Below are 27936 nucleotides of genomic sequence, written 5' to 3'. Positions count from 1 at the left end.
TAGACGACACACACACTCTCTCTCGCAGCATACAGCGTCGTCCTTCACTATGGCTCCTTCGGGTCTTCGACAGTGCATGCACGATGTCAGCCTATACTTGCTTGTCTTAATTTCTGTCTCGACTTTGGGCCCCCTGCAGTTCGGCTTCCACCTTGTACGTTATTGCATCATTCCGCTTCAACGTCGATTTGCTTCGCCAATCCCCACGAAACATGAATTGCTAACCTGTTGTGCCTCTCTTCCAGGCCGAGCTCAACGCGCCTCAAGATGTTCTTACTTGTCGAAAAAAGTCAATTGCGGCCAAGGGGGTAAAGCTCACCTGGCTGCACTCCAAGGCGCCCGATACCGAGAGCTGGCTCCCCGACTGCATTCCCATGTCCGATGCCGTCTTCGCGACCGTCTCCTCCATCTTCACTGTCGGTGGCCTCCTAGGTGCTCTTTGCGCCGGACCCCTCTCTTCCAAGCGCGGCCGACGTCCTGCTATGCGAGTCACGTCCATCTTATATATCGTCGGTGCTATTATTGAGACCCTCGCTGGCGGTGCTGCCGCTCTGGCAATTGGCCGATTCTTCACTGGTATGGCGGCGGGCGCGTCAACTGTCATCGTCCCGCTGTATATCAGTGAAATCGCACCGCCAAAGGAGCGTGGTCTCTTTGGTGCCATGACTCAGGTCTCCATCAATGTGGGCATTCTTGCCGTCCAGACTCTGGGTTTCTTCCTGAGCTACGGGAAGGCCTGGCGCTGGATCCTGGCTGCTGGTGTCTTCATTGCGTTGGCTCAGGCTTCCGGCCTCATATTGATTCCCGAGAGCCCGGCATGGCTTGCTGCCAACGGCGACGTCCCGAAGGCTCGCCGTACTCTGCAGCGGATCCGCGGCAAGGACTTCGACATCAGAGAGGAAGTCGAGAGCTGGGATGGGGAGGTCAACGCGGAGCAAGAGGGTCTTTTGGCCCAGAGCGACGATGTGCCGCCAGTGTCTCCTGGCCTTCCCAAGCACACCTCGCCTGTCCATCTTGGATTTTTCGACGTTATCAAAGACCCGCTTCACCGACCTGCCATCGCCGCTATTATCGGCATCATGTTTGCGCAGCAGCTGTGTGGCATCAACTCTGTCATCATGTACTCGGTATCCCTCTTGAACGGCTTGCTCCCCGTCAGCTCCGCCCTAGTGACGATTCTGATTTCTGTCATCAATCTCCTTACCACTGCAGCATGTTCTCCACTGCCGGACAAGCTCGGGAGAAAGACCTGCATTCTGATCTCCATCATCGGACAGGGAACCAGCTCGCTGATCCTCGCTCTTTCTATCCAGTTCGGGGTCAAGATCCTGTCGGCTGTGTCAGTCGTGTCATTTGTAGCGTTTTTCGCCGTTGGACTTGGGCCAGTTCCTTTCATCCTCGCGTCCGAGATGGTTGGGCAGGAGGCTGTTGGCGCCGTCCAGTCTTGGTCTCTGGGGTCCAACTATCTCGCGACGTTCCTGGTGGCTCAATTCTTCCCGATCGTCAACAATGCTCTCAACAACTGGCTCGGGGGAGCTGGTTGGGTGTACTACCTCTTCGCCGGCTTCGCTGTACTCTTTGCCCTGTTTGTTTCCGTCAAAGTACCCGAGACTAAGGGCAAGAAAGACGCAGACGAAGTTTGGGGGCGGACTAGACGGCTCGACTAAGACGGGTTTCTTGATCATTGTGGTTTTGCACAGGTTTGAATAGAGCGGTAAAAGGCATGGCGTTGGAAACGGGGTGCCAATAGCATGGGTATTATTAATAGATCAATCAGTTTTGGAACAAGCGTCTGCTTCTGATCGTTTGCTCGAGCTGCAAGATACCAGCTTTGACACCATCGACGATGAAAACCTGGCTGCCCTTCTCCGGGCCATAGACCTCATTGGCTGAGCTGCGAATGATCTCCTCGAGCCCAGCCATGCCGGCACAACCCATAACCACACACCTCACATCTCCGCTACTCAGCAGCTTCTTGGTAGCTTGCTCGAGTTTGACCCTCACTTCAGCCGGGCTCACGTGGTGGAAGTCCCCGGCTGTCAAGCCGGTTGACGCTACGCCCCCGAACTTGACATTATCCGACTGGTCAGATTGGCCTAGATAGCCCTTCACGCCTTGGCTCAGGTGCTTCTCCCAGAACTCGCCAGTCGTGACAACACCCCATTTGGATGCGAGCGAAGGGTCAGAGCTGTGAGGTAGGAGCGAGGTCGCAGTCAGAATGCTGGCCTCGAACATACCGGTAACGGCCAGCGAGGAGTACAATTGCTGAGAAAGCTGCTCGACCAAGGTGTGGACGCTGTAGCATGCGACGAGCACACCGTCAAAGTCTTGGAGCTTGCCGCTTTTGACGAGATCGTTCATGACGACCTCGGTACTTAGTTTGATGTCGGCATCATCGTTGATGCTTGCTGGACTCTCAGGTGGCGCTGTGTAGGTGTGAATCTCGAGAGACTAACACACAGAGAGAGAAGTCAGCCACTGGTTATTTGTGGTTAAGATGTAGTGTATTGGTAATATATTCCGGCTTACATCGTGCAAGGGCATTGCTTGTATGGCTTTCTCCATGCCCCTCGTCATGTCCTCTGACGAGTTGGCGTTGATCACGAGGATCTTGATATTCCGACGAAGGAGACAGGTCGCCATGGCTTCTTTGTGAGTTTGTTTGTAACAGATCTGGGGGAGTTGTCTCAGACGAGATGCTGATTCGGTCGAATCTGTGTGTGAGAATGAACGTCAAATTACCTTTCTACTCATCCCTCAAGCGTGTGAATCATCATGGTCCCGCCGACCAGCGACCTTGAACAAGTGGAGATTCGCCCGTCAAGGTGGGGCTGCCGGTCCGGTGACGCTGTGGCTCCAGTGCACCGAATGGGCCGACTACGGCTCCTCTTCAGCACTACCTCCAGTGACAGTGCACTGGAGTCCTGGACCGTGACAACTGCTGGCTGCGGGGTATCACGTGACAGACACTACTCAGCCACGACCTGGCTGACGATCCAGTGGCAGGACAGCTGGAGGCAGTGGACTTGACCAACCCCACTATCGACGACACAGACGTAACAGCTTCCCGGACGCTCTCCCAACCACACCTCACCTCACCTCTCCCCCAAATCGATAGAAGCTCCAATCTCGAACGCCTGCAGCTTCTGCTTTCACAATGGCAGCCGAGGCCCCCATCGGTAAGACGCAATGCCCCTGATACTGCAGCTGCGGCTGCACAGCTATGCCTGTGACCGCTTTCCCCCGAGTGGTTGATGCTGTTCTCGGGAGGTGGCTGACACAAGATCCACAGTCCTCGACGGAGGAACAGGTTTCCTCAAGGTCGGCTACGCCGCGCAGAACTTCCCAGAATTCCAATACCCATCCATCGTCGGCCGACCGATCCTGAGAACCGAAGAGAAGGGCGAGGACAATGACTTGGTTATCAAGGATATCATGTGCGGTGACGAAGCCGCCGCCGCCCGGACGATGCTTCAGATTAGCTATCCCATGGAGAACGGTATTGTCAAGAAGTGGGATGATATGCAGCATCTCTGGGACTACACCTTTTTCGAGAAGATGAAGGTCGACCCGCGCGGCCGCAAGATCTTGTTGACCGAACCCCCGATGAACCCGCTGCGGAACCGTGAGCAAATGTGCGAGGTCATGTTTGACCGCTACGGATTCGGCGGCGTCTATGTTGCCATCCAGGCCGTATTGGCCCTTTACGCCCAAGGTATGTTGACCGCACTAGCCACGCTCGACTTGGATTGGAGAGAGAGAGAGGATATGCAACGATGCTGACCTTGGCTGCTCCCTACAGGTCTCAGCTCCGGTGTCGTTGTCGACTCGGGAGACGGCGTGACCCACATCGTGCCCGTTTACGAGTCGGTCGTCCTGAACCACCTTACCCGCAGACTGGACGTCGCGGGCCGAGACGTCACGCGCAACCTCATTGCGCTCCTCCTGCGCCGCGGCTACGCGCTCAACCGAACGGCCGATTTCGAGACTGTCCGTCAGATCAAGGAGAAGCTCTGCTACGTCTCGTACGACTTGGAGCTGGACAAGCGCCTGAGCGAGGACACAACGGTGTTGGTGGAGAGCTACACGCTGCCCGACGGCCGTGTGATTAGAGTGGGCAGCGAGCGATTCGAGGCGCCAGAGTGCCTGTTCCAGCCTCACCTGGTGGACTGTGAACAGCCCGGTATTGCCGAGTTCCTGTTCAACACGATCCAGGCGGCGGATGTGGACGTGAGATCATCGCTGTACAAGGCCATTGTGCTTTCGGGCGGCAGCAGCATGTACCCTGGTCTCCCGTCACGTCTGGAGAAGGAGCTGAAGCAGCTATGGCTCACGCGGGTGCTTGGCGGCAACCCGGAAAGATTAAACAAGTTCAAGGTCCGGATAGAAGACCCACCTCGCCGGAGACACATGGTCTTCCTCGGTGGTGCGGTATTGGCCAACATTATGGCGGATAAGGAGGGCATGTGGGTGACCAAGGAGGAGTGGGATGAGCAGGGATCGCGCGTGCTTGAGAAGCTTGGGCCGCGATAGTCGGATGGTCTGCCAAGGTGATGTGATGGTCGTCTTGCTTGATCTTGGTAGTAGACGTAGCATGCATGTGGCAGGTTTTTAGAGCCTCGTTTTGTTTTCTAACGAAAAAGTTGATGAACTCTATTATGACACTGGTATCCAAAACGTCTCTCTAGATTGTCTGATAGAGATTGCCCTGGTGTTGGGAATCTGGCAAGTGTTTGGCAACTGGAGTGAGTGAGCTTGAGCTTGAGCTTGAATAATGTCGACACCGTGCAATCTGCCACCATCTCAACACTGTACAGCCAGGCAGCTACCAGAGAAAGCGATGCGCCTGCCTGCCTCTACGCCCAAGTCGAACGGAAGCCACGCCGCCTCGTCTGTTGCTTGCTGGTGAAACGTCACTTCAACTCACTCTTTGCTCTCGTCTGGAACTTCAACTTCTCACTCGCTTGCACTCAATCAATCATCCTCCAACCGCCAGCGCATTCTTGGGCCCCCCTTCGTGATCCATTCATAAACACCAGTTCTTACTCTCCTCAACCTTGCCGCACTTTCTGCCCAGGGGGGTTTTCTCCGCACCTGAAATCGTCATCGCTTGTGATCGCACACAGTAAACACCACAAAAACCAGAGACTTTGCGACTCGTGTCCGACGCGCGACGCCGATCATAACATACAGTCACTTTCCTGGTCACCAGGGCGGGCGCGCATCGCCGTTCAAAGGCAACTGACATTGACCCAGTCGCGCATATTGCATTGGGCTTTTCACTTCGGGAACTCGCGAAAGGATCCGCGAAGCATCTGACAGGATCTCAGCCAGCCCACTTGCTCAGCTCAGCGACGATAGAGTCTGCCGCGTGGGCGCATCTACGCAAGGCCGATCTCCGAATCTGAGAGGGGACGGGACTTTCACACCTAAGAATCGTTGACCCCCGCGCGCGCACGCAGGTTCGCGTCTTCATCGGGAACCCCTAGACAACGTCGTTCGGGATAAGCTCGTCCACGGCTCGATTTGGGGGTTGACATATTCCTTTTTGTCGTGTCCAGCGCGGGGCCGTTAGTTTCGGGGCACTACACCCGCCTCCTGCGGCACAGGACCATCGCTACTCTGAGATAACCATAGCACACACACACACACACACACACACACCACATTTACGCGCAGACGCATATGCGAGCACACCTTTTACACCTTTGACACCTTTGCGAGATCGGGATCTTGCGCCATCCATCCACTCTCGCGCCACGCACGAGGCTCTGGCTGGTCTGGCGCCGACGCCTATCCCTGAGTTGGCTGGAGCTGACTTTTTTGACGGACTGCGGAGTGCGGACTCGACATCTCTTTTCTGTTGGATCACTGACCCTGCCCGCGCCGCCGCCGACACAACCTTGACATATTTGGAGACCCAAGCCGGAACTACGGTTTCTCTTTCCTAACCCAGATTCAGACTTTCGCCGGAACGATATCCACTGGCAAGTGTGCGTGCCCCATTTTCGCCACGTTTCGGCGGAGTATCCTTGGGACAAACGAAAGCAAAGTCCTGGTTCCCGGGATATTGCAGTTGCGGTTCAGTCTCACAGACTGGGGCGGGGACTACTATTGTGAAGGAACTTGGAAGAAAGAGGCAAGCCGCTGTTCTCGGTTGTCGCATTGAAAGTCCCGACTCGAGCTCAGCAAGGCACGAAACCGCAAGACCCTTTTGAGGAAAAAGACTCCACGAATTAACGGGGGTTATTTTGGGAGGAGGGATACCTAATCGGATATCTTGGAATCTCGAATTTGCAACTCCAATACGGACATTAAAGTCAGCAGCGAACCACCACCCCGGCGGATGATGAGTCTGACCAACCCGCCATCCGTCGCTTCGGGCCCTGGCTCGGTACGGACGGGCACGCTTAAGAGAAGTGTTCAGGCAGCATTTGAAGGTGAGTTTTGATGTTTGCTTGTCGGTTCGGGTTCATCATACCTTTCTTGCAAGCGCTCTCGTCCCTAACTGCCGTTCACTTTTTGCCCCCTTGGCTACCCAGTTTTTGCTCTTTTTTGCGGCTTGCCTGACTCGAGTTGAATGTCAATGTGTCGTTCGGAATGGCAACCCGAGAGTCAAGCGACAGACATCAGGTGCAACAAGTGAGCGAGCATAGCAGCGGCTAAAGGCAAATTGGATGAGGAGTGAAGCAAAAGGCATACTTGACACTTCAGACTCTTAGTAAGATGAGATACAGAGAGTACTCCGGACGGACACAGAGTATTGTACGTTTCTTGTTCATCCCGCTTCGCTTCCACCATCCGTTGCAATTGTCGCCGCGGACGCCGCCGTCGCCTCGTACCCTATTTTACGAACCCCGTTTCTTTTAATGTATAATCTTATCCACATTTTCTCCTCTTGTCGATCGTCGACCACCACCCCGGGTGTTCCATCCGTCTTGTGTATCGAATCGTATCTCGTCGAATGCACCCCTCCCACTCGCAATCCTGCACATCTCTCCTGCACTGCACACACACACACTCACTCGCTCCTCCTCTCACTCTCACTCACCACACGCCATACACCATACACCACATATTCACTCTCACACCCGCGGTCCTCTCCTGCGCCTGCTGAGCTACTACCAAGGCATTGCGCAGTAGGTAGTTCCACGCTCACTCCCCTCCGCAATACACGTTGGGGAAATCAAGGCTCTCGGGAATCGGGTTCATCATTCAAACGGCAGCTCGCCTGTTATTGCTCTTCCGCATTTTCGCCTTTGCCCCATTTCCCGAGAATTTTCATCATTCAGAGACATATCCCAGCACTTATTTTCACTGCGTCTCCAATTCCAATCCAATCTTAATCCTCCTCGACCTCCACCCCTCCTGTCCCATCCTACCGGGTATTCCGCCGTGAGAGATACAACCTATACATAACTTTCGGGGGTCCTGCATCTGCCGTCTCCTCAATTTTTCCTTTCCCCACCGCTACCTTGCATCTCACACGATCACTGAGCACTCAGCCGAGAGGAAAAGGGTTCCGGCGCAACTTCGCGAGCTGTGCCGTGCGTGCTGAGTGTGTGTGTGTGTGTGTGTGTGTTTCGACGGGTGGCAGGCTGCATTCTTCCGTCGACGCCGCTCTCTGCCTATTTGCTCTTTAAAGCTTAGAGCCACCCCGCGAACTCCAGCCCACACTGCCTATTGCCTGCCTCAGTCAGCCCCAGGCCCAGAACCCCGAAGCCTGAATCTGCCCTTGAATCGGCGGCGGTGAGCTTTGTCTGCTTGGCGGTGTTCTTCCGTGGCTATTGTCACCACGTGTGTTGCTTCCCGAAAGCCTCACCTGATATTCCTCCACCCTGTTGTATTCGGGACCAAAGAGACATGTGTCGTCTGTAGAGCGAGTGCATATTGTGTTTACTCCCTAAATCCTCTCGCCGCTCGCATCGCCCGTCTCATTTCCTCTTTTTTTTTTCTTTTTTTTTTTTTTTTTTTTTTTTTTTGAACAAAAGGGATCTCTCAAAACCACACATTTTTCTAAACATGTGGAGGGGAATAGGCTACGGCGGCCTGCACAGTCACAGCTCCTGTATTTGACATCCTCTCCTGACTTTCATCTCTGCTTCTGCCTCTCACTCACTTCCAGGCCCGCTGACCTAATTCTCACAGACCCAGCGGACCGCGGCCTCGGCCACATCAATTATCAGCCCAAGGTCCGGGTTATTGAGCGATACAAGGTCGTCGGATTCATTAGCTCCGGAACATATGGCCGCGTCTACAAGGCCCTCGGCCGCCAGGGTCAAACTGGCGAGTTTGCCATCAAGAAGTTCAAGCCCGACAAGGAGGGTGAACAGATTTCGTATACCGGCATTTCTCAGTCTGCCATCCGCGAGATGTCTTTGTGCAGTGAACTGAAGCACGCCAACGTCATCAAGCTCATCGAAATCATACTGGAAGACAAGTGCATCTTCATGGTCTTTGAGTATGCCGAGCACGACTTATTACAAATCATCCACCACCACACGCAAAACCCACGCCATCCCATCCCGCCACAGACGGTCAAGAGCATCATGTTCCAGCTCCTCAACGGCTGTCAGTACCTCCACGCCAACTGGGTCCTGCACCGCGATCTCAAACCCGCCAACATCATGGTCACCTCAGCCGGCGAGGTCAAGATTGGCGACCTGGGTCTAGCCCGCCGCTTCGACAAACCCTTACACTCCCTCTTCAGCGGCGACAAGGTCGTCGTGACCATCTGGTACCGCGCGCCGGAGCTTATACTCGGAAGCCGTCACTACACCCCCGCCATCGACATGTGGGCCGTCGGCTGCATCTTTGCGGAGCTGCTCTCCCTGCGCCCCATCTTCAAGGGCGAGGAGGCCAAGATGGACAGCAAGAAGACGGTGCCCTTCCAGCGGAACCAGATGCAGAAGATTGTTGACATCATGGGCCTGCCGTCTAAGGAACGCTGGCCGCTGCTGGGGGCGATGCCCGAGTACCCGCAGCTGGCAACGCTCCAGCCGCCCATGGCGCCGCATCACCACGGCCACCACGGTCACCACCGCGGACACGGGTACGGCCACCACCCGCCCGCGCCGAGCGGCTCGAACCTAGAGAAGTGGTACTACAGCACCATCTCGCAGGGGGCCTCGAGTAGCGCGACGTCGGCGCCGGGCGGCGGGACCGGAGGCGGTGCGCCGCTGGCGAGTTTGGGGGCCGAGGGGTATAAGTTGCTCGCGAGCCTGTTGGAGTATGACCCCGTGGAGAGGCTGACGGCGGCCAAGGCGCTGCAGCATCCGTTCTTCTCGACGGGGGATCGGTTGAATGCGCACTGCTTTGAGGGGTTGAAGAATGAGTATCCACATCGGCGGGTCAGTCAGGATGATAATGATATCCGGACGAGTAGTTTGCCGGGGACGAAGAGGAGTGGGTTGCCCGATGATTCGCTTTCTAGGCCTACGAAGAAGTTGAGAGAGATCTGAGGGTGGTTTTGTCGTGTTTGGTCTTGGTGTGTGAAGCATATGGAGGCATGGTATGGCGTTTTCAATTGGTGTCGATGAAAAGAAAGATACATTGTACAGACAACGGTGACTGGCGTCTTGGGGGTCTCTCTGGGATTGAGTTTTGGGAGGTTCTGGGGGAAATGGGATTTGCATGAATACCACCGTTATACGTTTGATAGAGAATATTCAAGAACGTTTGACATGGATTGAGTGAATAGCTTGGTTTGTTCTGCGTTGGCCGTTGGGCGGAATGTGGTGATTTGGTTGTTGGAGACTTGGGGAATGGCGAAGGAGTGTTCGAGGGTAGATTAGACGGCCATGTGTTGGCTGTAAATATTCTCGATGAGATGTGAGAAGCGAGTCAATGGCCTGTGAGTGGTGAAGAAGAGGGAAGTATTGAGTCTTGTACCACTAGTAAATGCGGTTATCAAAAACGGAATCTCACAATACATTTCATGCCTACGATGTGATGAGAAGAATGGCTGGTTGATCCAACATTGAGTCCATTGAGCACGTTGCTTAGCTGGGAAACTGGACATCGACGTTGAGTTGAGATAGGCATTAAGGTTAGTTTCTACTTAAATGGCATCCAGTCGTTGGAGCGAATGTTCGCAGCAGGGCATATTTAGATGTTCGGGAGATGGGGTTCAATAATTGGCAAAAGATATTTGAAAGCTAAGAGTTTGTTGTTTAATACGCTATATGACTCACGGAAAGATCCTCTTTCTCATCAACCTCGGCTGGCTATACACAACATTTCTGATTGAGCCATGACGACGTCGACCGGAATGTGGACGGGGCATTACGTCGGCGAGGAATGTCTCGAAGGGAATACGCCGCCACTACGAGGCTTCTTTCACGGAAGGGAACCAGAGTAAAGGTGTGAAGCTGAGCGTACATCGACATAAGTACATCGACATAAGTACATTGACATACATCGGTACAAGGCTGAGGTTGGCTAACCTTCACGTCCCGAGTGACAACATTGTCGACGAAAGTAGGCGGTTAGACAGGGAAGGGTTCACCCCGCAAGTGGTAACGTCATGGAATAAGAAAGTAAAGGAAGCATCTGGATAGACTGTAAACTCATGTTGGATGGTTTCGTTTGCGAGGCGACTAGCTATACTGGCATTGACAGCAGGCATATATGTGAACCAAGGATATCCGCTGCGAGAGATGTCAAGGATTGCGGAACCTGGCCCGGTTCAAGGGCCTGGAGGAGCCGCAGTAACTGCTACGCATCTCCAGACCGATGAACTCGTACACTGTTCAGAGGTGACTACTGGCGGAGGGTCATGGGGGTCGCAGTGACAAAACATTGAGCAAAGACCATCACCCCGCAGGTGGTAGCGTCATGGAATGTAAGTAGGGGGGACCATCGGCATACGTGTTTTTGATGCATTTCATATTTGAGAGAATCATGAACCCATTCCCCCGTATCACGCCGCGTAGACTCTAGTTGTTTTTGCGTGGCCGACATAAACCCAGCCGGACCAACGCATGGGGATGATGCAAAAGCCGCATTGTTTCATCGAATAAGATGCACAGCCAGAGTTGGAACAAACTCCCCATTTCGGAAAAATGAAAGGACATCCCCCCAACGGAAGAAACAACCACATTGGCCCAAGACGACATTTTGAATTGTTCTTTTTTGATTGTTCCACCAACGCCGCCCCACGGTCTCTTGCGGATGATCCGGGGAATCCCCTCGTTCTGTTGGCCTGACCCCAGGCAACAAGGGCGAACCGCTTATTCCTTCTTCTTCTTGGCACCCTTGACCTTCGCCGTTCCGCGCAGAGTCTTCTGGCGGTTCTTGCGCTGCTTGCCTGTGGAGCGCGAGTGATGTCAGTTATCAGTGCTTGATGAGAAAGGCTATTATCAGTTTCGCCACCGCGGCATATATCACGACAAAGTTCCGGGACGCAAGGCCAAAGGCTGACCCCAGAACCCGACGATATGGTTGTGCTGCGGTGGCAAAGTGCTGACTGGAGGCTCGACGTACGCTGCTGTCTGCTGGCCTTCTCGATCTTGCTGGCGAAGCCAACGCGGACCAGTCTGTAGTGGGGCTCGAACTTCTTCATGGCCTCGGGGGAGTCGTAGACAAGGGCGAAACCAGTGGTCTTGCCGCCACCGAACTGGGTGCGGAGACCGAAGACGTTGATCTGGTCCTTGGTGGCCTTGTACAAGGAGCCGAGCTTCTCGCGGAGCTCATCCTTGGAGATGTTGGCACGGCCGGGGTGGAGGATATCACTTTGAGAAAACCGTCAGCATGCAGTTCCTCTCTCGATGTGCCCTTTGAGAAATTTCCATCGCTCCATCGATCTCGCGCGCGCGTCCGTCCATTTAATTCCAATTCGTGTTTCGTTCCCGTCGTTGTCGATGTACCGCAGCGTCGATTGTTGATGTTCCTTATCCTCCCATTTCGATATATCCATTCGTGCGCGCGCGATTCTCTCTCGGGGAAAATGATGATAAATCTGGAGGGGCAAACTCACACGACCATCTGCTTACGGCCAAGCAGGGGGTTACGGATGAACTTGCGAGTTCGCAGGGTGACGGGGGTGTCGACGTCCGCCATCTTGTCGGTCGGGGGGCTGATCTGTCTGTCGAGATGGGTTGGCGCTGAGACAGAAGAGTCGAAAGGTGTGATATCGTCAAATTCGAGAGGTTTGTGACGGGGCTACAGACGTGAATTTTCCTGGGCGGGGATTGGTGTCGCTTAATGGGTGGGCAAGCCCTAGAAAGTGCCTCAGGATCCGCCGCACCTGCCTGGGTCGAAAAATGGAAAGTCACGTGGGGTTAGTGGATGCACGGGCCAGTCTGTTTTTCGAGATGGTCATGTGACGGATCGCTCCTCGGGCACGGTGTTTGCACAGTAGGCGACGTTCTTCTGAGTCAGCATCAAACATTGTGCATTTTGTGTACTCCAAATCAGAGATCGAGGGCATTTCCGACTTCAAGCTACGACTACCACAGCCTTTCCAAGATCTCATGCTTCTGGAATCTTACTCAGAGATTTTGTAGTTTCATTCAAATTCGGAAGGCCAATTTTTTTTTCTTTGGACTCTCTACTTCTCGCCCAGAGGAGCATTTGTCTTCACAAAGGGGAGCTTAGACCAACCTCGAAAAAAAGTGAGGCTCTACATTACACCGAATCGGGCAACATACGATATTTATCAAAGTTTTACACCACCAAACCCCATCATGGCCAGAACCCAATCCGCAGCAGAGTCCGTCAACCGCTTCTGCTACCAGTATCTCCAACTCGAGTCAACACTTGAGTATCCTACCGCGGAGACTATTCGTGAATCATCTGCTCAAGACACAATTTATAAGAAGCTCTTCTCGGAAGAGGGGCCTCGTTACAGTCCTCCCGCAAGGTATCGACTCCGGGTTCTGAAGGAGCTCGTCGCAAGAATAGAGTCTAGCATCGATGACTGGGACCAACATGTAAGTCTTAACTCGTTGTTCATGGCGCCATGGCATGACGCTCTTCTGTCAGCTAACCACAGTTCCTGATTGTGCTCAGGAAGTTTCCGAGGATCTCATGACGGCCTTGTCCGAATCTCTCGCAACTCCAGTCCCGTCTGAGGTGTCCTCAGCTCAGCAGAAATCCTACGTCACGTATCATCTGAGTGGTCTTGAGCTGAGCCCCCGGCCACAACAGTCGCCTCAGCCTGACATCACACTGCTTGAGGCCCGCTCGCTGATCTCTGCCTCTGGCACCACGGGTCTCCGAACTTGGGAAGCCGCGCTACATCTCGGGCAATTCCTGTGCGAGAACCCAGGTTTAGTTCAAGGAAAGCGAGTACTCGAACTCGGAGCAGGTACTGGATACCTGGCGATCCTCTGTGTCAAACATCTCGGCTCCACGCATGTTGTAGCTTCCGATGGATCTGATGATGTGATCAATAACCTCCCAGAGAGCTGCTTTCTCAACGACCTGCAAGAAAGCACACTCATCAGGCCAATGGAACTGCGATGGGGACATGCTCTCGTGGGGACAGAGGACCAGAAGTGGAACAACGGCGAGAACGTTGACGTGGTAATCGGAGCAGATATCACCTATGACCAGAGCATCATCCCGGCTCTTATCGCAACCGTCGAGGAGCTGTTTGCCTTATTTCCTGCCGTGCAGGTATTGATATCCGCGACGCAGCGGAACGAGGTCACATTTGAGGCCTTTTGCAATCGTTGCCGTCAGCGCGAAATGGGCTTGAGCTACGTCGACTTTCCTATACCACCGAGGGAACAGCAAAAAGGTCCATTCTATAACGACAGCGTACCTATTCGGGTTTGTCGAGTCTCGGCACCACCGATCGCCAGATCAATGTGGTGAGACGATGCGTCTGCCTAGGCATGCTACTACGGTCCTGATTACAGCCCTTTTCTTTCAGCTCCCGACACTTGATCGTTGGCAAAAGAACTGCACACCAAACAGAAGCTCGTACGTTTACATACGGAGTTTGTGGAACGTAGAGATAGTACGCGCGCGGCTTGGAATAATGCGAAGCCCGGAGCGTCACGTCGTCGTTCGGAGCGAGTTTGCCTTCGATATGTTATCACTCTCTACGTTGCTTAGTGAGCGGCATGATGACTAGGAGGCCGTAAGATGCAGCCAATTCTCAACAGTAATCCCACAATCAGGAGAGTTCATGGGCGAAGGCCACTCGAGTCTCTGCGAGTCAACTCGCTGATACCTCGGGGTTGCATTCCACCACGCAGCCTGTAGAGAGGGCCAACAAGGGTCTGCGATGACTTACGTAGCTACAACGCAAGTCACAAACAAAAATCAGGGTCCAAGCCGAGCTCCGGAAAACGCGATTCGTCGTCTCGCTAACAGCAAGCCTCCCCGAAATCGAGGATCTGCAGACATTGCAGAGGGCAAACTGGTGAGTTGGCCATGGATAGGCGCCCCGGATAGCGAATAGCACCTATTCTCCGGACCAACGATGAAGATTCGGAACTGAAGTCAGGCCACGGCCCCGGCCAAAGTCACGATTGTGAAGATGCACCCAAGGTTTTCAATCATCATGCCATCTTGAACAAGATTCAGTGGGAATCCTGTGGACCAGTCGATTATCATGTTATCGCCTGTCAACCTCATGCACACCTCAGTGCCAGCTTCCCCGCATTCTGGGGCCAAGAAGCAATGGTCTGATGCTCCGGCAGTCTCAGGACGCGGAGAGGGCACCGGATGCGTTCTGAGATGAGGGGTCACCTTGCTTGATCCTCACCCTCGGTCTGCACCCCAGAAACTCAATTCAATGAGGAAAGCTTTGTTGAGTAGGAATGAACTTTACGTAAGGCCCAGGCGCTCCGCTGGCAATCGGGAACGGACATGACGCTCCGGCTTGTTCGTGGACAACGAAACGACCTTTTGATGGAATAGCTGAACGTCATCTTGTCGATTCATGGAGATGTGGCTGAAAGTGCGACCAGAAGAATGGAGGACGGCAAACACCACGCCAGCAAGCTCAGTCACAGTGACGTTGGAGGTGGTCGTGTGGCTCGCACTAAGGAGCTGACCCCTGCACATCGGCCAAAGTGCCAAAAGTCTTGGGGAGCTCGATGATTGGGCGGATTGGTATTTTCCAGAGCACAAGCGTATTGCCAATACACTGGGACTATGGTCTGGCCCTTGAGGATTTCCTGGCTTACGAGGTATTCGGAGAATGGGAAGTGAGCATGGACTCACGAAGAGGAATACAGAGGAGCGGTCCAGCGGTAACGAAGAAATGCGGAGACGAGCAGGGCACCGTGAAGCCGTTGAAACGAGGCTATGAAGTCATCGCATCCGCCTGAGGATGAGCATCAAAATGTCTCGGCTCGAAAGGGCCGGCGCTGGCCCTACGAGAAAGATCGGTCAGTTGATTGTGTGTTGGGAGGGTGTGGTCCGCGACTTGTCAAAACATGCTTGGATCGACCACCAGCCGCCATTCTTTCTGTTGGGACCCGAAGCCGCCTTCGCTGCAAGGTACGAACCCCGTGCCTCCAGGCTCCTGGTCTTGTGGTTGCGGTTAGGTTGCGTACGTTGTCCGTCGATCGCAGAGCCTGGATTGTCAGAGATATCTGGCGCAGACCGGTCATTTGACGATGAAGCAACCCCCAAGATTTGGTCGAGCTACGTATACAGTCGCCAGTAAACCAAACTGAGAAGGTAAAGTTCTCTCCGGACGTATGTCCGGTTGCATACCCACTTTCGACCTTGGTGTTGAGCCACCACGACCCCATGGTGCCCATCCCATGCACCCACACACGAGGTTGGTTTTCTCCGACCTGTCAGAAGTTCAGGACCGAAGTACCTTATCGCCTCCGAGCCCCGCGGTGTGTACACCATTCACCCGTTCACCGTTCAGCCGTCTTCTTGGGGGCCGTCATGTTTCCCGCCCGTCTCGACCCTGGGCTGTACTTGAGATTAGAGACCAACCAGATGGCCGATCAAAGGCGTTTCGCTCAAGGGATCTTCCGCAACACGAATTATGAGCTTTCATCTGAAAAGAGTAAAAAACAGGATCCTACCCTTGCGCTTGCGGGAACACCTAATACCTTCCAGCATTGGCCACACTCTGTCTGCTCGGAAGCGTGTGCCGGCCGGGGAGCTTCCACTCAAAGCGAGTGCTAGCGGGCCCATGGGCAGATAGCCCGGGGCCACCAAAGAAACAACGAAAAAGTAATTGCCCGACGAATACCTCATCAGGGTAAAAGCAGGCTGGAAAACGTGGGATCGATATCCGTACCTATGTGAGACCCCAAGCGGTATTGAGCCACACGAGCTTTTCTAAGGCACGTACGTCACTTGTGCTCAGAATCATTTCGTGAGGGATGAGATTCAGAGATTCAGATACATAATGCCACCAGCCTCATCCGCGTCAAGCCCCCTCTCGAAACAGAGATCACATACAAGTCATCTATACCAGACCTCGACGAGACATTGTTGATTATCGCCAGTCTTCCCTGCATTGCTATGTATCACTGTGATATAACTTGGATCACCCCCGAACAACCATCGGAAGACCAGCAAAAAATTGAACACGGACCACAATCCCTGCATCAACAACGACAATCACGAGAACAAGAGGCTGTCTCCGCAGACACGAGGACGCATAGCCATCGGCCTACGCAGTATCAGCAACAGCAAAAACAACACCATCATCTCAGCTTCGTGAACCTTCTAGTCTCCGACGGCCGTGGGCAAGAACTGAGAAGAACCCAGTTGCCGTTTGTCAGAGATTTTCTGGCATCACATCATCGAGACGGCAACCAGATTACTAGCGAACACACGAGCGGCCAGCTGAGGTCGATTTCGCTTCCAGGGGTTCTCACACCTAATCAGCAAAGTCTGTTGCTATCGCCTCTCCCGACCGCATCGTCGGTATCACAATCTTCCCAAGTCGGCACTAGCAGCGCCACGACCCTGCGTATCATCATCACGTCGCCCCTTTGGGTAGGAAACTCGTACCAGGGCGCCAACAACCACCAAAAAGAACAACCCAAAGATAGCGCTATCGTGTCCGGCGGGCTGCGCTACGGAAAACAGAACAAGGCCTAGCCACAACGTGGACCAACTAGTCGCGGCGTTTCTCGCCCCTGAGCTGCATGAACCAGACGCACGCTGTGGCCGTTCTTATTCTTGTCGGAATAGCGCAGCGTTGAACAGGTTTATTGCATCACCGACAGCGAACCGGCCTCCACCCTCTCCAGTCTCCCCTCCGAGTCTGGGACCGACTGACCGGTGGCCGCGCCTACGACTTTTGACGCAGCCAGCACGCAACTTTTCAGTCTCTATCGTTCTCAGCGGTGCCTCTTCGTATTACGCTGTTGTTCCCACCTTGCTCAGCATCACACCCGGGCTGGACCGGGTCTATTAATTGGACCAGGGGCTGTGGAGAGTATCTCCCTCCACACCCATTTCCCAGACATCCATACCCCCGTCCCATCCCGTCTTACGCTATCGGCCGCCATTATTAGGTAGTTGGGCTCCCCTCATTACCAGTCTCATTATTATCACGCACAAATCAGAGGCAGAGACAGACGCACACATCACCGAGACCGACTCACACACTCACACCCAGCCCAAAAGTTGTCTGTCCAGGGGTCACTTACATCTCCCCTCCTTCCCTAAAAGCATACTCCAAGAGGAGGCGAAAGAAACAACACAAAAAAGTTTCTGGTTCCCCTCTGTCACGGACGACGGAAACACCGCCAACCACTTTCAAGCTAGCAAAGTTTTTAGTTGGTTGGGCTTTGACTCTGCGACGACAGACCTGAACCGGTCTATCCAAGGCATCGTGGGCTCTCAAAAAAGCTTCCAGACCATCTCTCGGTTGTCGGCCGGCGCCATCCCATTCCCTTACGGACTTGGCAACCAAGCTCGCGCACATATTCTCTATTATTTTTTCACATAATCTTTTACTCCTGAGCCTTGGTCTTGACTACCGAGTTTATTACCCACCCCCATTACCCTGTTTTTCTCTGCAACGCGGGTACTCCGTACTCCGTACGTTGTATATTAGCAGTGGGACTTTCACACACACACACACAAGCTGAACCGGGACCTGAACATTGTCAACTACATCCCGGCCGGTGGTTAAACGCCCTGTGGCTTTCAGTTTTATTTGGCGCCATTGAACGTGCCATTTCCACGAGGGAGTCCAAGCTTTGATTGCTGTACCTGAGTCTTGCCATATCCCGGAATACCTTATTACACGGCCACACAGAGAAACAAGATCGGAGAACGGCGACAACACGATTCTTACAGAGAGTCTCCAGAGTTTTCCTCTTTCCGCATCGCCCACGACTCCGCTTATCACTTCCGGGCCATCCACAAGTGCCTATTAATAAAATACAACCAAAAAGAACAAAAGGCCATCATCAACTTATCGACTCGACTGCCGGGGAAGCTACTTAGCTGCGTTATCCTGCATTCGTCTGCATCGAGTCTGCATCGGACGTGCACACCGCAAACTGCAAAAGAAGGAGAGAGAGGCACATAATAAACCACACCGTCCACTCACACGCCTATCGCAGAGAAACAAAACAAGCACACCTTACCAAGTTACCACACCTTACATACATATTACTTGATCCCCCCCCCCCCCCCCCCCTTGCCTTCTGCTTCTTCCTCAGAAGAAGCCCTCAATCTCTGACCAAACATCTGCCCGACAACGGCCACGCCCTCTTGTCCTGCTGCATCTACTCCTCTTTTTCACATTTATTACCGACAGCTGAGAGGGGCTTTTCGAGACCGTTTACCAGCGACCCCCGCAAGCTCCAACGCACGCCCGCCCGCCTTCTCCTCTTCTCGCACGCCAACGGGGGTTCGATTGAAAGGAGACAAAGGACGCCGGATCCACCATTGATCGACACCATCGACAGGGCAGTAGCTCCAGGAGTCGCAGAAGGCTCAAGTACCTCATTTGGTATTAGTACTCGACACCTCCTCGAACCATTCGGTCAAAAACCACGAGTCAACTACTCTTCCCGTCTCCCAGCCATAACGCCAACCAGAACAAACGCCTCCTTTTCTGTTTTCCTTATCGAAGACGAAAAGAAGAATAAAAAACAAACCAACAGGTGTCTATACTTTATATAAGTCCTGTTGAGAACCATTGCGGTGCTCCTGATCACATCACGTTGACGACATCGGATCGACTTACCCACCTCCGTCACTACGAGAACATCTCATCAAGGCACACACACATACACGCACCTTTTCGATATCGCTTCCGAACATCGTCTTCGCCTGGGTTCCAAGTTATCTGGGAAGCCCAAATACTCGTCTCATCCACACCCACAAACACACACATTTCCGATGGGCTCGTCAATAATCCAAAGACACATTACCTGCACACTATCATTACCACACCCACCAACATCAAAAATGGCCGCCGCAACCACTCTCTCCACGCAGGAGCAAACCTCCAACTTTGCCCTTCAGCAATACCTCCTCCTCCAATCTCAACATGAGGAACTCCGCCAGCACCTGGACACCATCCGCCCCATGACGACTTCAAACACTTCACTCACCTCATCACCGTCCGTATCCCCGACGCGCAGCACTTGCTCGCCCTTTGGCCAGTACCCCAACGGCGGCGGTAAGAGGCACCACAGCCGAAGCCGTCGCTCGTCGCTATCGAGTCCCAAGGCTCGCCGCAGCAGCTCGCTCGCACCCATTGCGGACGAGAGCACCATCTGGGCGGTCGCCGAAGAGGAGCAGCGTCTCTTCGACGTCAACGAGGGCATGAAGCGGGCCCTGATGGAGCTCCTCAACTGCGATCAGGTGCGGAGCGACAGCTCTTTCCGCATGTGGGTGCAGTGTCGTCTCATGGATACGGAAAAGGAACTTCGTTCAGAGAGGCGACGCAAGAGTTCCCCGTGAGCATTGCTATCACTAATCTCTGGCTCATTCTTTTGCGGATCGACACAAAAAGCGCAGCATTTTTGAGTTTTCTGGTCCCTTATTTCGACCTACCTAATTGGCTCCGGATTCATCTTTTTCATGAGGCGTTGGATTCGACATGAGATTAACCATCTCGTCGAATGGCGTTGAAGGGGGGTTTTGTGTGGGAATTGCAACATTTTGCCGAGAACAGGCATGGCATGGATTGTGGCGCGACATGGGTCGTTTGCCCATCACAGAGGGAAAAGCTGGTTTTGCATACAGGCGAAGATGTTCTTCTCATCTCGCCTGTCGGATATTTGGTGTTTTACTGGCGAGGCTGGTTTGGATACACCACAGTCAATCTGCCTTTTTTTCTTCTGATTTCCTCATTCTTTTTTCTTTGGTTGCAAGAATATGACACATAAAGAACCGTCTGGTCCATAGAGTTTGTAATGACTGAAACGACACCAATTACTAACCCTTACCATATATTTAATCGTTCCTTGATATTTGATATCATGTTGCATACGTGAATTGAGTTGCCAGACTCGTGATGGAAGCATACCTTTGCGGTGTTGTGATGGTGTTGTGGTGGTCTGAGCATGACGGGAGCCGGGAGATCATCATGATGCATGCGGAGTTGGAGATACATGTCTAGCTCTACTCACCTACCTCTCGAAGCTGCATGATATGGAAATGATCGCCATTTCTCTACTGCGCTATCAAAAATAAGTAAATGGACGAAACCAAAGACATCAACATTTCCCACAAGTCGCGCCCAATCGGTCAAGCTCCAGAGCTCCCAAACGCAGAAAACCGGGGCGATGCAATCCGCACAACATTTGATCATTGTCATTGTCCCTGCACTCCCCTAATTCACCGATCTTTTCCACCGTGCAAATTGCAGATGAAGGTTGACGCACGCACTATGTGACGAGAGAGGCTGCCGCTGGCGTTACCTCGCGGACTGACCCGCACCACATCTACATCACTTTGACTGCAATCATCAAGTCAACACACGCACGAGGCTCCAATCCACAACATCGCCCGCCCGCACGCCTGAGCCTAGCGGAAAGCTTCGCGTTTGGAAGATCTTCGTATCTTTCGGCGAAGCGAGACAAATCGAATTGGCTGATCTGTCTGTGTTGGTCAATTCGCAACGCCAAGGAAAAATTCCGTTGTGGAAAGCTCCGTCCACGTCAAAGCTACCGATAGCTAGCCAGTCGACGACGACGACGACGACGACGACGATAGCAGCGAAACCGACGCGATCGAGGGGAGACTCCTATTGTCGCCATGTCAGTGCTTCTGGAAACCAGCTCTGGCGATGTCGTGATTGACCTGCTGGTCGACTACGCGCCCAAGCTGTGCGAAAAGTAAGTTGCGACTGCCCGTCAGCGCTGCAACGCTCTTGCTCAGCTAACCAAAGACTTCCAGTTTCCTGAAGCTCTGCAAAGTGAAATACTACAACTTTTCACCCGTCCACTCTGTTCAAAAGAACTTCTCCTTCCAGACCGGCGACCCTCTTGGACCCTTATCGAAACAATCTGATGGAGGCACGTCCATCTGGGGCTTGTTGTCGGGCGACAGCACCAAGAAGATGTTTCCGGCCTTCTTCCATCCGAAGCTGAAGCATCTCGAGCGAGGGACCGTCAGCATGGCCACGGCGCCCCTGGATTCGGACCCGGATACTCGTGTGGCGGCTTCTCAGTTCATCATCACCTTGGGCGATGAAACGGACTACTTAGACGGCAAGGCCGCAGTGTTTGGCAAAGTCGTTGAGGGTTTCGACGTATTGGAGAAGATCAACGAGGCCATCGTAGACGACAAGGGGCATCCCCTCATTGACATTCGAATCAAGCACACCATCATTCTCGATGACCCGTATCCCGATCCCCCCGAGCTGAGAGAGCCTAGCGCTTCGCCTCCCCCGACCAAGTCACAACTCGATACCGTTCGGATCGCGGACGAGGCTGCGCTACACGAAGATGATGATCTAGACGAGGAGGCGATCGAGAAGCGGCGGAGGGACCGAGAAGCACGAGCCCAGGCTCTCACCCTAGAAATGATGGGTGACCTACCGTTTGCCGAGGTTGCCCCCCCTGAAAACGTCCTCTTCGTCTGCAAGCTCAACCCTGTCACCACAGACGCTGATTTGGAGCTCATCTTTGGCCGATTCGGCAAGATTCTGAGTTGCGAGGTCATCCGTGATGCCAAGACCGGAGACAGTCTTCAGTACGCGTTCATCGAGTATGCCGACAAGGCATCTTGTGAGGCTGCCTATGCCAAGATGCAGGATGTCCTGATTGACGACCGTCGTATTCACGTGGACTTCTCGCAGAGTGTGAGCAAGCTGCAACAGGTCTGGAGAGACGATACAAACCAGAAGCGTAGAAAACACGCGTCCAGGGGTGGTTTCGGAGGTGTTGACGAGCTCGAAAAGAGGCGGCAATACCGTGACGAATACGAGCGAAATGGAGATGATTATGACCTGGTGTACGGAGACGAGGAAATGAAGGGTCGCCACCACAGCGCTAAAGACCGACGTCCCGAATCAGATAAGCAGCAGCAGCCTGAGCAAGACAGAGATCAACGGGAAAGAGATCGACCCAGATCGGAACAGGTGCGGAGACGCAGTCGAAGCCCCGGACGCTCAAGGGCCATGGATAGGGACAGACGAGGAGATGGAGATCGATACCGATTCGATGATCGCGGTTCCGGCCGACGGCACGATCAATACGAACGGCGACGTGATGATAGAGATTCGGGTCGCAGAGACCGCAGAGACTGGGACAATCGGAATCGAGGCAGGGATCGAGACTCGGACAGACGAAGATAGTAACAGCAGCAGCGGCAGAAGCAGCACCAGCAGCAGTAGAACTGCAAGACGCGCATCTCATTCTCTTCTCGTCTCCGACAATGCCCATTCAAACTATACCCAGCCGCCGTTGACCAGACCGCAGCTTGCAGCAGCCCGGTCAGCCACAGATGTAGATCCTAAGAAATACAAAAATTGACACCACTATCGCCACTGCCGCCCGCGTAAGGCTCGTGTTTCATGAACAACAACGATATCTCGTTGACCTGTCGAGATGCCACCACGGCAACCTGCTTGCAAGCCACGCCGTCGCATCTCGTCGTCGGCCAGGGAAGTCCGGATGTGGGGAATGGGGCAAGGAGAGAGAGAGAGAGAGAGATTGCCATAGCAGAGGCCATGGGGCTTGACTTCACGACTTGACGTCGCACATGGCGAACGGCTTGCCCCAAGTAGGATTGGTCTCATCGTTTCGCCGTTGCAAACATGGCTATCAAAGCCTATTCCACACTCGCAAGGGCCATGCAAGTAAGCGGCCGGAAGCACCGCGGAAGTGGGGATCGATGCACTCCTTACTGTTGCCAAGGGAGGTTGCATCAGCCTGCTGCGTTTGATGAAGCTGTCATCTGTCAGTTGTCATTTCTTCAAGGTAGTTCCTGTGCTCTGGAAGAAGCTGCAACGGAGCGGCATTGAGAGACGGACCATGGGCCATGGACCGCCATCTCAATTGAAGTCCACAGCCGCTTCGTGCAAGGCCGGCATTGTGCAACAACGTCTTGGACCTGTCAGGACAATCTCCGATCACATCCCTCGCATCCCTCAGAGTTCAGCTCTACGAAGACACATCTAGAATCCTAGAACGAGGTTGCCTTCGGGACGAAAGCTGATGAATTAAGTTCGTGGCAGTTCGTAAACTTGCTTCCGAACCTGATCGACTGCTTCATCGTTCGCATTTCTTTCTCGCTGCCGCTGCCGCCTGCTGTAACCTCGTCGCGGCGTCTAATAGATGCGGTCTCTGGTGTAGGCCTCGCAAGTCCCCCCCCCTTCAAGACGTCCGGCAATATCAGCTGCTAATGTCGCACAGGATCACGAGAGTGACAGCACGTCGAGTCTCGCTGCAGAGCTGCTGCAATTATTTCTGTCCGTCTGGCCGCCAGGCGTCAACTCCCCAAATCCTGTGCGACCGGTCTTCCTTTTACTTTAGTGCGAGCGAGACATGAAGATCAAAGCTCGTCAGTTGTGCTACTACGTGGGGCTCAATGGTCCGTCGATGAAGCTGAGGTTGAGACGGAGGAGGCCGATTATCTTCCCAATGCAGAATTTCGTTGCAGCCAAACCACGGCACGGCAACTTTGTTGGCACAGTACGTCGAGAACTGGCCCTTGGACGAACTCGAAGGCCCAAACCAACGAATCTGATATTCTCCATCGCCAATGTGTTATTGCGGAGTGGAGGCAGCCCGGATCGGCTCGTCTCGTCTCGTCTCGTCTCCTGCGCCTCCCTCGCCTACTTCAGTGCCTGACCCTGGTGGCTGATTTCCATCGCTGACAACCTCCATCAATCTGCTCCGGACGTGGCGGCCCCTAGCATGGGCTGTCAGATGGCATTGTGTCCCTGGGAGCCGGTCCAATCGCTTACGTTCTGTGTCCTGTTGCAAACGGTTGCCCGCATATGGGCAATAACCCCTGGTTCTGGCTATGACTGGCAGCTCCCCAAGGGTAGATGCAGCGCTCCGAAGATGGCTGCGAAAAATTTCCGTTGTCAGCGAAGCCGTCGAGCCATGTGCGTTCTGCTTGCTGCCTCCCGTCCCAGAAGCAGGCACGCACAAGAAATGCCCGGTAACAGGCTAGGTGAAGAGGGATCTGCATCACGACAGACAGCCTGATCGCCGGCATGACGGCCTCACCTTGTTGGGCGAGCTTTTGTTGCTGCAAATGATATCAGTCTGACGCTGTGCTACGCTACCAACAACTTCTCAGTCGACTCTCGATACGAACTGCTCTACTTGAATTTCAGCGAGGGAAGCTCGTTTCTCTTGTCTTGGAATCGCGGCGCAGGCTATCACTTTTTTTTCTTCTAGAAAAAGAGAGCGAGATGAGAGTAATCCCGCGAGACCTGCGTGGTTCCAGATGGTGGTCGACGAGGCGAGGAGATGTCTCAAACACTGCGAGGGGTTTTTTTTTTTTTGGCAATAAGCTCATGCGGAAACACGAGTCCTGCCTAGGTTTAAGACTTTGCACCTCGTTGACCTTGCACGCCGTGAGACGATGGCAGGACAAAACTTCGCTACGGCGGCAAATCTGTACTTCACGATTCCAGTCCCACCAGCATGTCAAAATTGACGGTAGGGAGCAAAAGAAGCTTCTTACACGGATCGAAGTCACCCCTGACAAACGCATCGTTACGGACGTTAGGATCACGATGGAGAATAGGATCCGTCGGCTTCAAGCATGGGCTCTGCATCCATGACAGAATCCTTTTCTCCTGGTTGCTGATGGGCTTGGGGCCATTGGGAACGAGAACGCCACGCCGGGCGAGTTTAGTTACTTAAACTCCTGCAGCAGGACATCTACCCCTAATTCAAATGCACGGAGATATCGGACGACGTAGCAGTGCAGCCTCTTCTTCTCAAACCCTCATCGCCAACACCGTCAATGTCGAGGTACCAACCGCTCTCCGATGCGGGGTCCTTTCACGGTAAGCGGGCGGAGTAGAGTGCATCGCGTCAAGAGAAGGCAGAGACATGGCATACATGTCTACCTATTCGTACAGAATTCGCGTTAACGGGCATGCATCACCAGTTGGCCGCCCACGGGCGAAGCAACAACGGCAACGCAGGTGCGGGAGAGAGAACCACACACACCAACACATTTACTACGCATACACGCGCACATCCTGCCATCGCTCTGTGCCTCAGCGGCCCGTTTGCTATTTCTGTCTGTTCCTTGTTTCCCTTTCACCCCCGCGTGCCGTGTATCGAAGCTCTTCCCGCTATCTTTATCCAAAAGCAGAGGCGCGGCCGCGGCCGGAACTGCAACGTTGTGGAGGGGAGGGGCAACCAAATCCCGGTCGCCAAGTCGCGAACGATCAAAGTGCAGCACAAGCGAGGGCGAGAAACGTGCAGAAGGACACCTCATCTGCCACGAGGAAGAGTGCGAGGCTTGGGGAAGGGGCTGCACACCGAGCCTGGCTCAAGACTTTCAGAGCGTACAACGGCGCAACAGCAAAGACGGCTTGTTTGGCAGCTTCCCATCCCATTTTGGAGCCCAGGTGTGCGCCCCTTTGCCCCTCCTGGGCCTCTTGAGGCGGCCTTGGGCGGCCGTCTTTGGCGGCCATATTCATGCATCTCGTTTGCCCATGTAAGAGTACTTCAAATGGGGAAAGGCAAACACCGTGACGCACCGCCAGCTATTTCGGAGGACATCTCTTGTGAATCCTCCGGCCGTATCTCCCTGTAGTCTTTTTCGCCAGCTGAGGTGTCGGTTTGCGTGATAGAACTCTTCGCGGAACCTCCCAGTGCCGGCTGGCAAATGATGGCTCAAGTTTGTTGCTGTAATTATGCAGATGACGGGCTTTGCAGCATGGCCCATGGTCCCATCCTGAGATGCTCATTTCTTATAGGATTCTCTCTCGGCCGGTCAGGGAGATGTTTGGCGAACGAAAAACTGCTGCACGCACCATGCAGCATGAAGCATGCACCAGCAACACCGTTGATTTTCCTGCTTTTCTTGCTTTTTTTTCTTCCTTCGACCTTTGAGTCTTTCTGGCCTCCTTGAATATTTTTCTTCGTCTTCTTCAGCGAGCTGGCGGTGTTACACTTTAACCGGGCGCCAAGTGGCAGCCAGTACCGCTTGATGGCTCGTCCCGGGGTTGTCGCCGTTGCTTCTGGCTGGAGAGATATTCGGCCAGTTCTCTTTTTTGTATTTGGCCCTCTCGGTTCAATCATCCTGAGCTGTGTGAGTGTGTGTTGTAACGAAGGCCGCTTCGTATCGTGACACGGGGGACAGCGACACCCACACAAGCGTATTCACTGACGATGGCTTGCGTCACGTAACCTTCAGCTTTCTGCAGTTTTTGTCTCTCGCTCTCTTCCTATCACTCTCTGCATCTCACTCTCTCATACGTTTTCCCTGCTTGCTGTTGTAGTACTTTTCATAACCCCCGGACGCCGCCTCGGTGTACATGAACGGGGAAAAGTGTGACTTGCCCTCATACACTGAGTCTCTCGCTGGATGATTTGTCTGCCTTCAATCAAATTACTTATCGTGACAGGGTCAGACGATCAAGCCTCCATGGTTTGCACCCTCCAAGTGGGACCGAGACGGCCATTTTGCCCGGCGATGGTCGAGCAGAAGTGTTTGCGGTGTGGTTTCGGTGTCATTAGGGAAAGCACCTTTCCCATTTCAGAAGCAATTTTTCTCAAAGCAGATGTTACTTCTTTTCTTCTGTGTCCCCATCCCGTATTCCACTCTTTTTCTGTAGACGACTGGTGAGTCAGGACTTATGGGTTGTTGAGGGGAAACGGACAGCCTGGCTCCCATGATACATGTACCTACCTCCTCATCGTGGGAGATCATCCATCCAATACATTTTCTCTTCTCCGTTGGACGCGCTTGCACCGAGCGTTTATACAAGTCTCGGTTACCACATAACAACTCGGCAGTTTCTTCAGCAATAGAAATCGCGGGCGTGGGGGGTACGTCGAGGAATGATGTACTCACAGTATTGGGGCCGTTTCCTCCTCTCATCACGTCAAAATTATTGTCTTGATCCCGAGCGGTAGGCCGAGGATGGAGATTCTTTCTTACGAATGGTGGCGATAACACAGGAAAAGCAGTCTCGCTTCTCCTAGCAGGACGAATATCAAACGCTATTCTGATTGGATGTGCAAGGTTTCCAAGTTATCTTTACGGCTGAGAAAAATAATGCAGTCTCAAAAGGTCTTAGACCGTTCTCTCTCACTCTCACTCTCAGCTCTTTTCACACCAAGTCTACCGGTGAGCTACCGAATGGGCGAGATTCTCGGGTCCAGGTTGGCCCAGCCCCGAGAACCCCAGATCCTTTTTCTCCTCATCCAGATTCCAAGATGTGCCCACATATCCAAGATGAGATCGACCTTCCCTCCCGTCTGGCCCTACAAGATCTTCCAACGCAGGACTAGGCCACCCCTGCTCAAGCTGTCCGCCCCTCGTCCTCCTCCCCCTCCACCACCGCCGTCGCCGCCCCCTTCCGTTTGCTCTCCGCGTCCATTCCCT

The 27936-nt window shown here is 53.6% G+C and overlaps 10 protein-coding genes across 10 annotated transcripts; 8 read left to right on the top strand and 2 right to left on the bottom strand.

Moving 5' to 3' along the window:
* Positions 1-49: 49 nt before the first annotated feature.
* On the top strand, positions 50-1667 carry BDP55DRAFT_632335 (general substrate transporter; the record flags this gene model as incomplete). The annotated part of the gene is made up of 2 exons (XM_060572409.1): positions 50-154; positions 246-1667. The coding sequence occupies 2 exons, from the start codon at positions 50-52 to the stop codon at positions 1665-1667; spliced, it is 1527 nt and encodes a 508-aa protein (XP_060429163.1).
* A 106-nt stretch (positions 1668-1773) lies between these two features.
* On the bottom strand, positions 1774-2643 carry BDP55DRAFT_728947 (hydantoin racemase; the record flags this gene model as incomplete). Its single annotated transcript, XM_060579505.1, has 2 exons — positions 1774-2451; positions 2530-2643. 2 exons carry the CDS (start codon positions 2641-2643, stop codon positions 1774-1776), a joined length of 792 nt encoding a protein of 263 aa, XP_060429162.1.
* A 288-nt stretch (positions 2644-2931) lies between these two features.
* On the top strand, positions 2932-4582 carry BDP55DRAFT_159449 (actin-like protein 2). Its single transcript, XM_060565666.1, has 3 exons — positions 2932-3179; positions 3293-3715; positions 3803-4582. Exons 1-3 carry the CDS (start codon positions 3158-3160, stop codon positions 4531-4533), a joined length of 1176 nt encoding a protein of 391 aa, XP_060429161.1. The 5' UTR covers positions 2932-3157; the 3' UTR covers positions 4534-4582.
* A 3440-nt stretch (positions 4583-8022) lies between these two features.
* BDP55DRAFT_632332 (kinase-like domain-containing protein) lies at positions 8023-9461 on the top strand (the record flags this gene model as incomplete). Its single annotated transcript, XM_060572408.1, has 2 exons — positions 8023-8068; positions 8149-9461. The coding sequence occupies 2 exons, from the start codon at positions 8023-8025 to the stop codon at positions 9459-9461; spliced, it is 1359 nt and encodes a 452-aa protein (XP_060429160.1).
* Positions 9462-10763: 1302 nt separating this feature from the next.
* On the bottom strand, positions 10764-12208 carry BDP55DRAFT_664759 (ribosomal protein S24e). Its single transcript, XM_060574974.1, has 3 exons — positions 11978-12208; positions 11485-11732; positions 10764-11308 (listed from the first exon to the last, which is right to left on the bottom strand). The coding sequence occupies exons 1-3, from the start codon at positions 12058-12060 to the stop codon at positions 11232-11234; spliced, it is 408 nt and encodes a 135-aa protein (XP_060429159.1). The 5' UTR covers positions 12061-12208; the 3' UTR covers positions 10764-11231.
* Positions 12209-12686: 478 nt separating this feature from the next.
* Positions 12687-13821, top strand: BDP55DRAFT_694131 (putative methyltransferase-domain-containing protein; the record flags this gene model as incomplete). Its single annotated transcript, XM_060577313.1, has 2 exons — positions 12687-12932; positions 13012-13821. 2 exons carry the CDS (start codon positions 12687-12689, stop codon positions 13819-13821), a joined length of 1056 nt encoding a protein of 351 aa, XP_060429158.1.
* Positions 13822-16449: 2628 nt separating this feature from the next.
* On the top strand, positions 16450-17034 carry BDP55DRAFT_632328 (uncharacterized protein; the record flags this gene model as incomplete). The annotated part of the gene is made up of 1 exon (XM_060572407.1): positions 16450-17034. One exon carries the CDS (start codon positions 16450-16452, stop codon positions 17032-17034), a length of 585 nt encoding a protein of 194 aa, XP_060429157.1.
* Positions 17035-19365: 2331 nt separating this feature from the next.
* Positions 19366-19863, top strand: BDP55DRAFT_728942 (uncharacterized protein; the record flags this gene model as incomplete). Its single annotated transcript, XM_060579504.1, has 1 exon — positions 19366-19863. One exon carries the CDS (start codon positions 19366-19368, stop codon positions 19861-19863), a length of 498 nt encoding a protein of 165 aa, XP_060429156.1.
* Positions 19864-21162: 1299 nt separating this feature from the next.
* Positions 21163-22705, top strand: BDP55DRAFT_694130 (RNA recognition domain-containing protein; the record flags this gene model as incomplete). Its single annotated transcript, XM_060577312.1, has 2 exons — positions 21163-21242; positions 21304-22705. 2 exons carry the CDS (start codon positions 21163-21165, stop codon positions 22703-22705), a joined length of 1482 nt encoding a protein of 493 aa, XP_060429155.1.
* Positions 22706-25220: 2515 nt separating this feature from the next.
* On the top strand, positions 25221-26526 carry BDP55DRAFT_159099 (uncharacterized protein). Its single transcript, XM_060565663.1, has 2 exons — positions 25221-25378; positions 25483-26526. The coding sequence occupies exons 1-2, from the start codon at positions 25361-25363 to the stop codon at positions 26137-26139; spliced, it is 675 nt and encodes a 224-aa protein (XP_060429154.1). The 5' UTR covers positions 25221-25360; the 3' UTR covers positions 26140-26526.
* Positions 26527-27936: the final 1410 nt, after the last annotated feature.

The sequence above is a fragment of the Colletotrichum godetiae genome, assembly GCF_030913485.1.
Source record: "Colletotrichum godetiae strain CBS 193.32 chromosome Unknown BDP55scaffold_22, whole genome shotgun sequence".
Taxonomy (NCBI): Eukaryota; Fungi; Ascomycota; class Sordariomycetes; order Glomerellales; family Glomerellaceae; genus Colletotrichum; species Colletotrichum godetiae.
The sequence above is the reverse complement of the archived record's forward strand: the minus strand, read 5'-3'. Positions and strand labels throughout refer to the sequence as shown.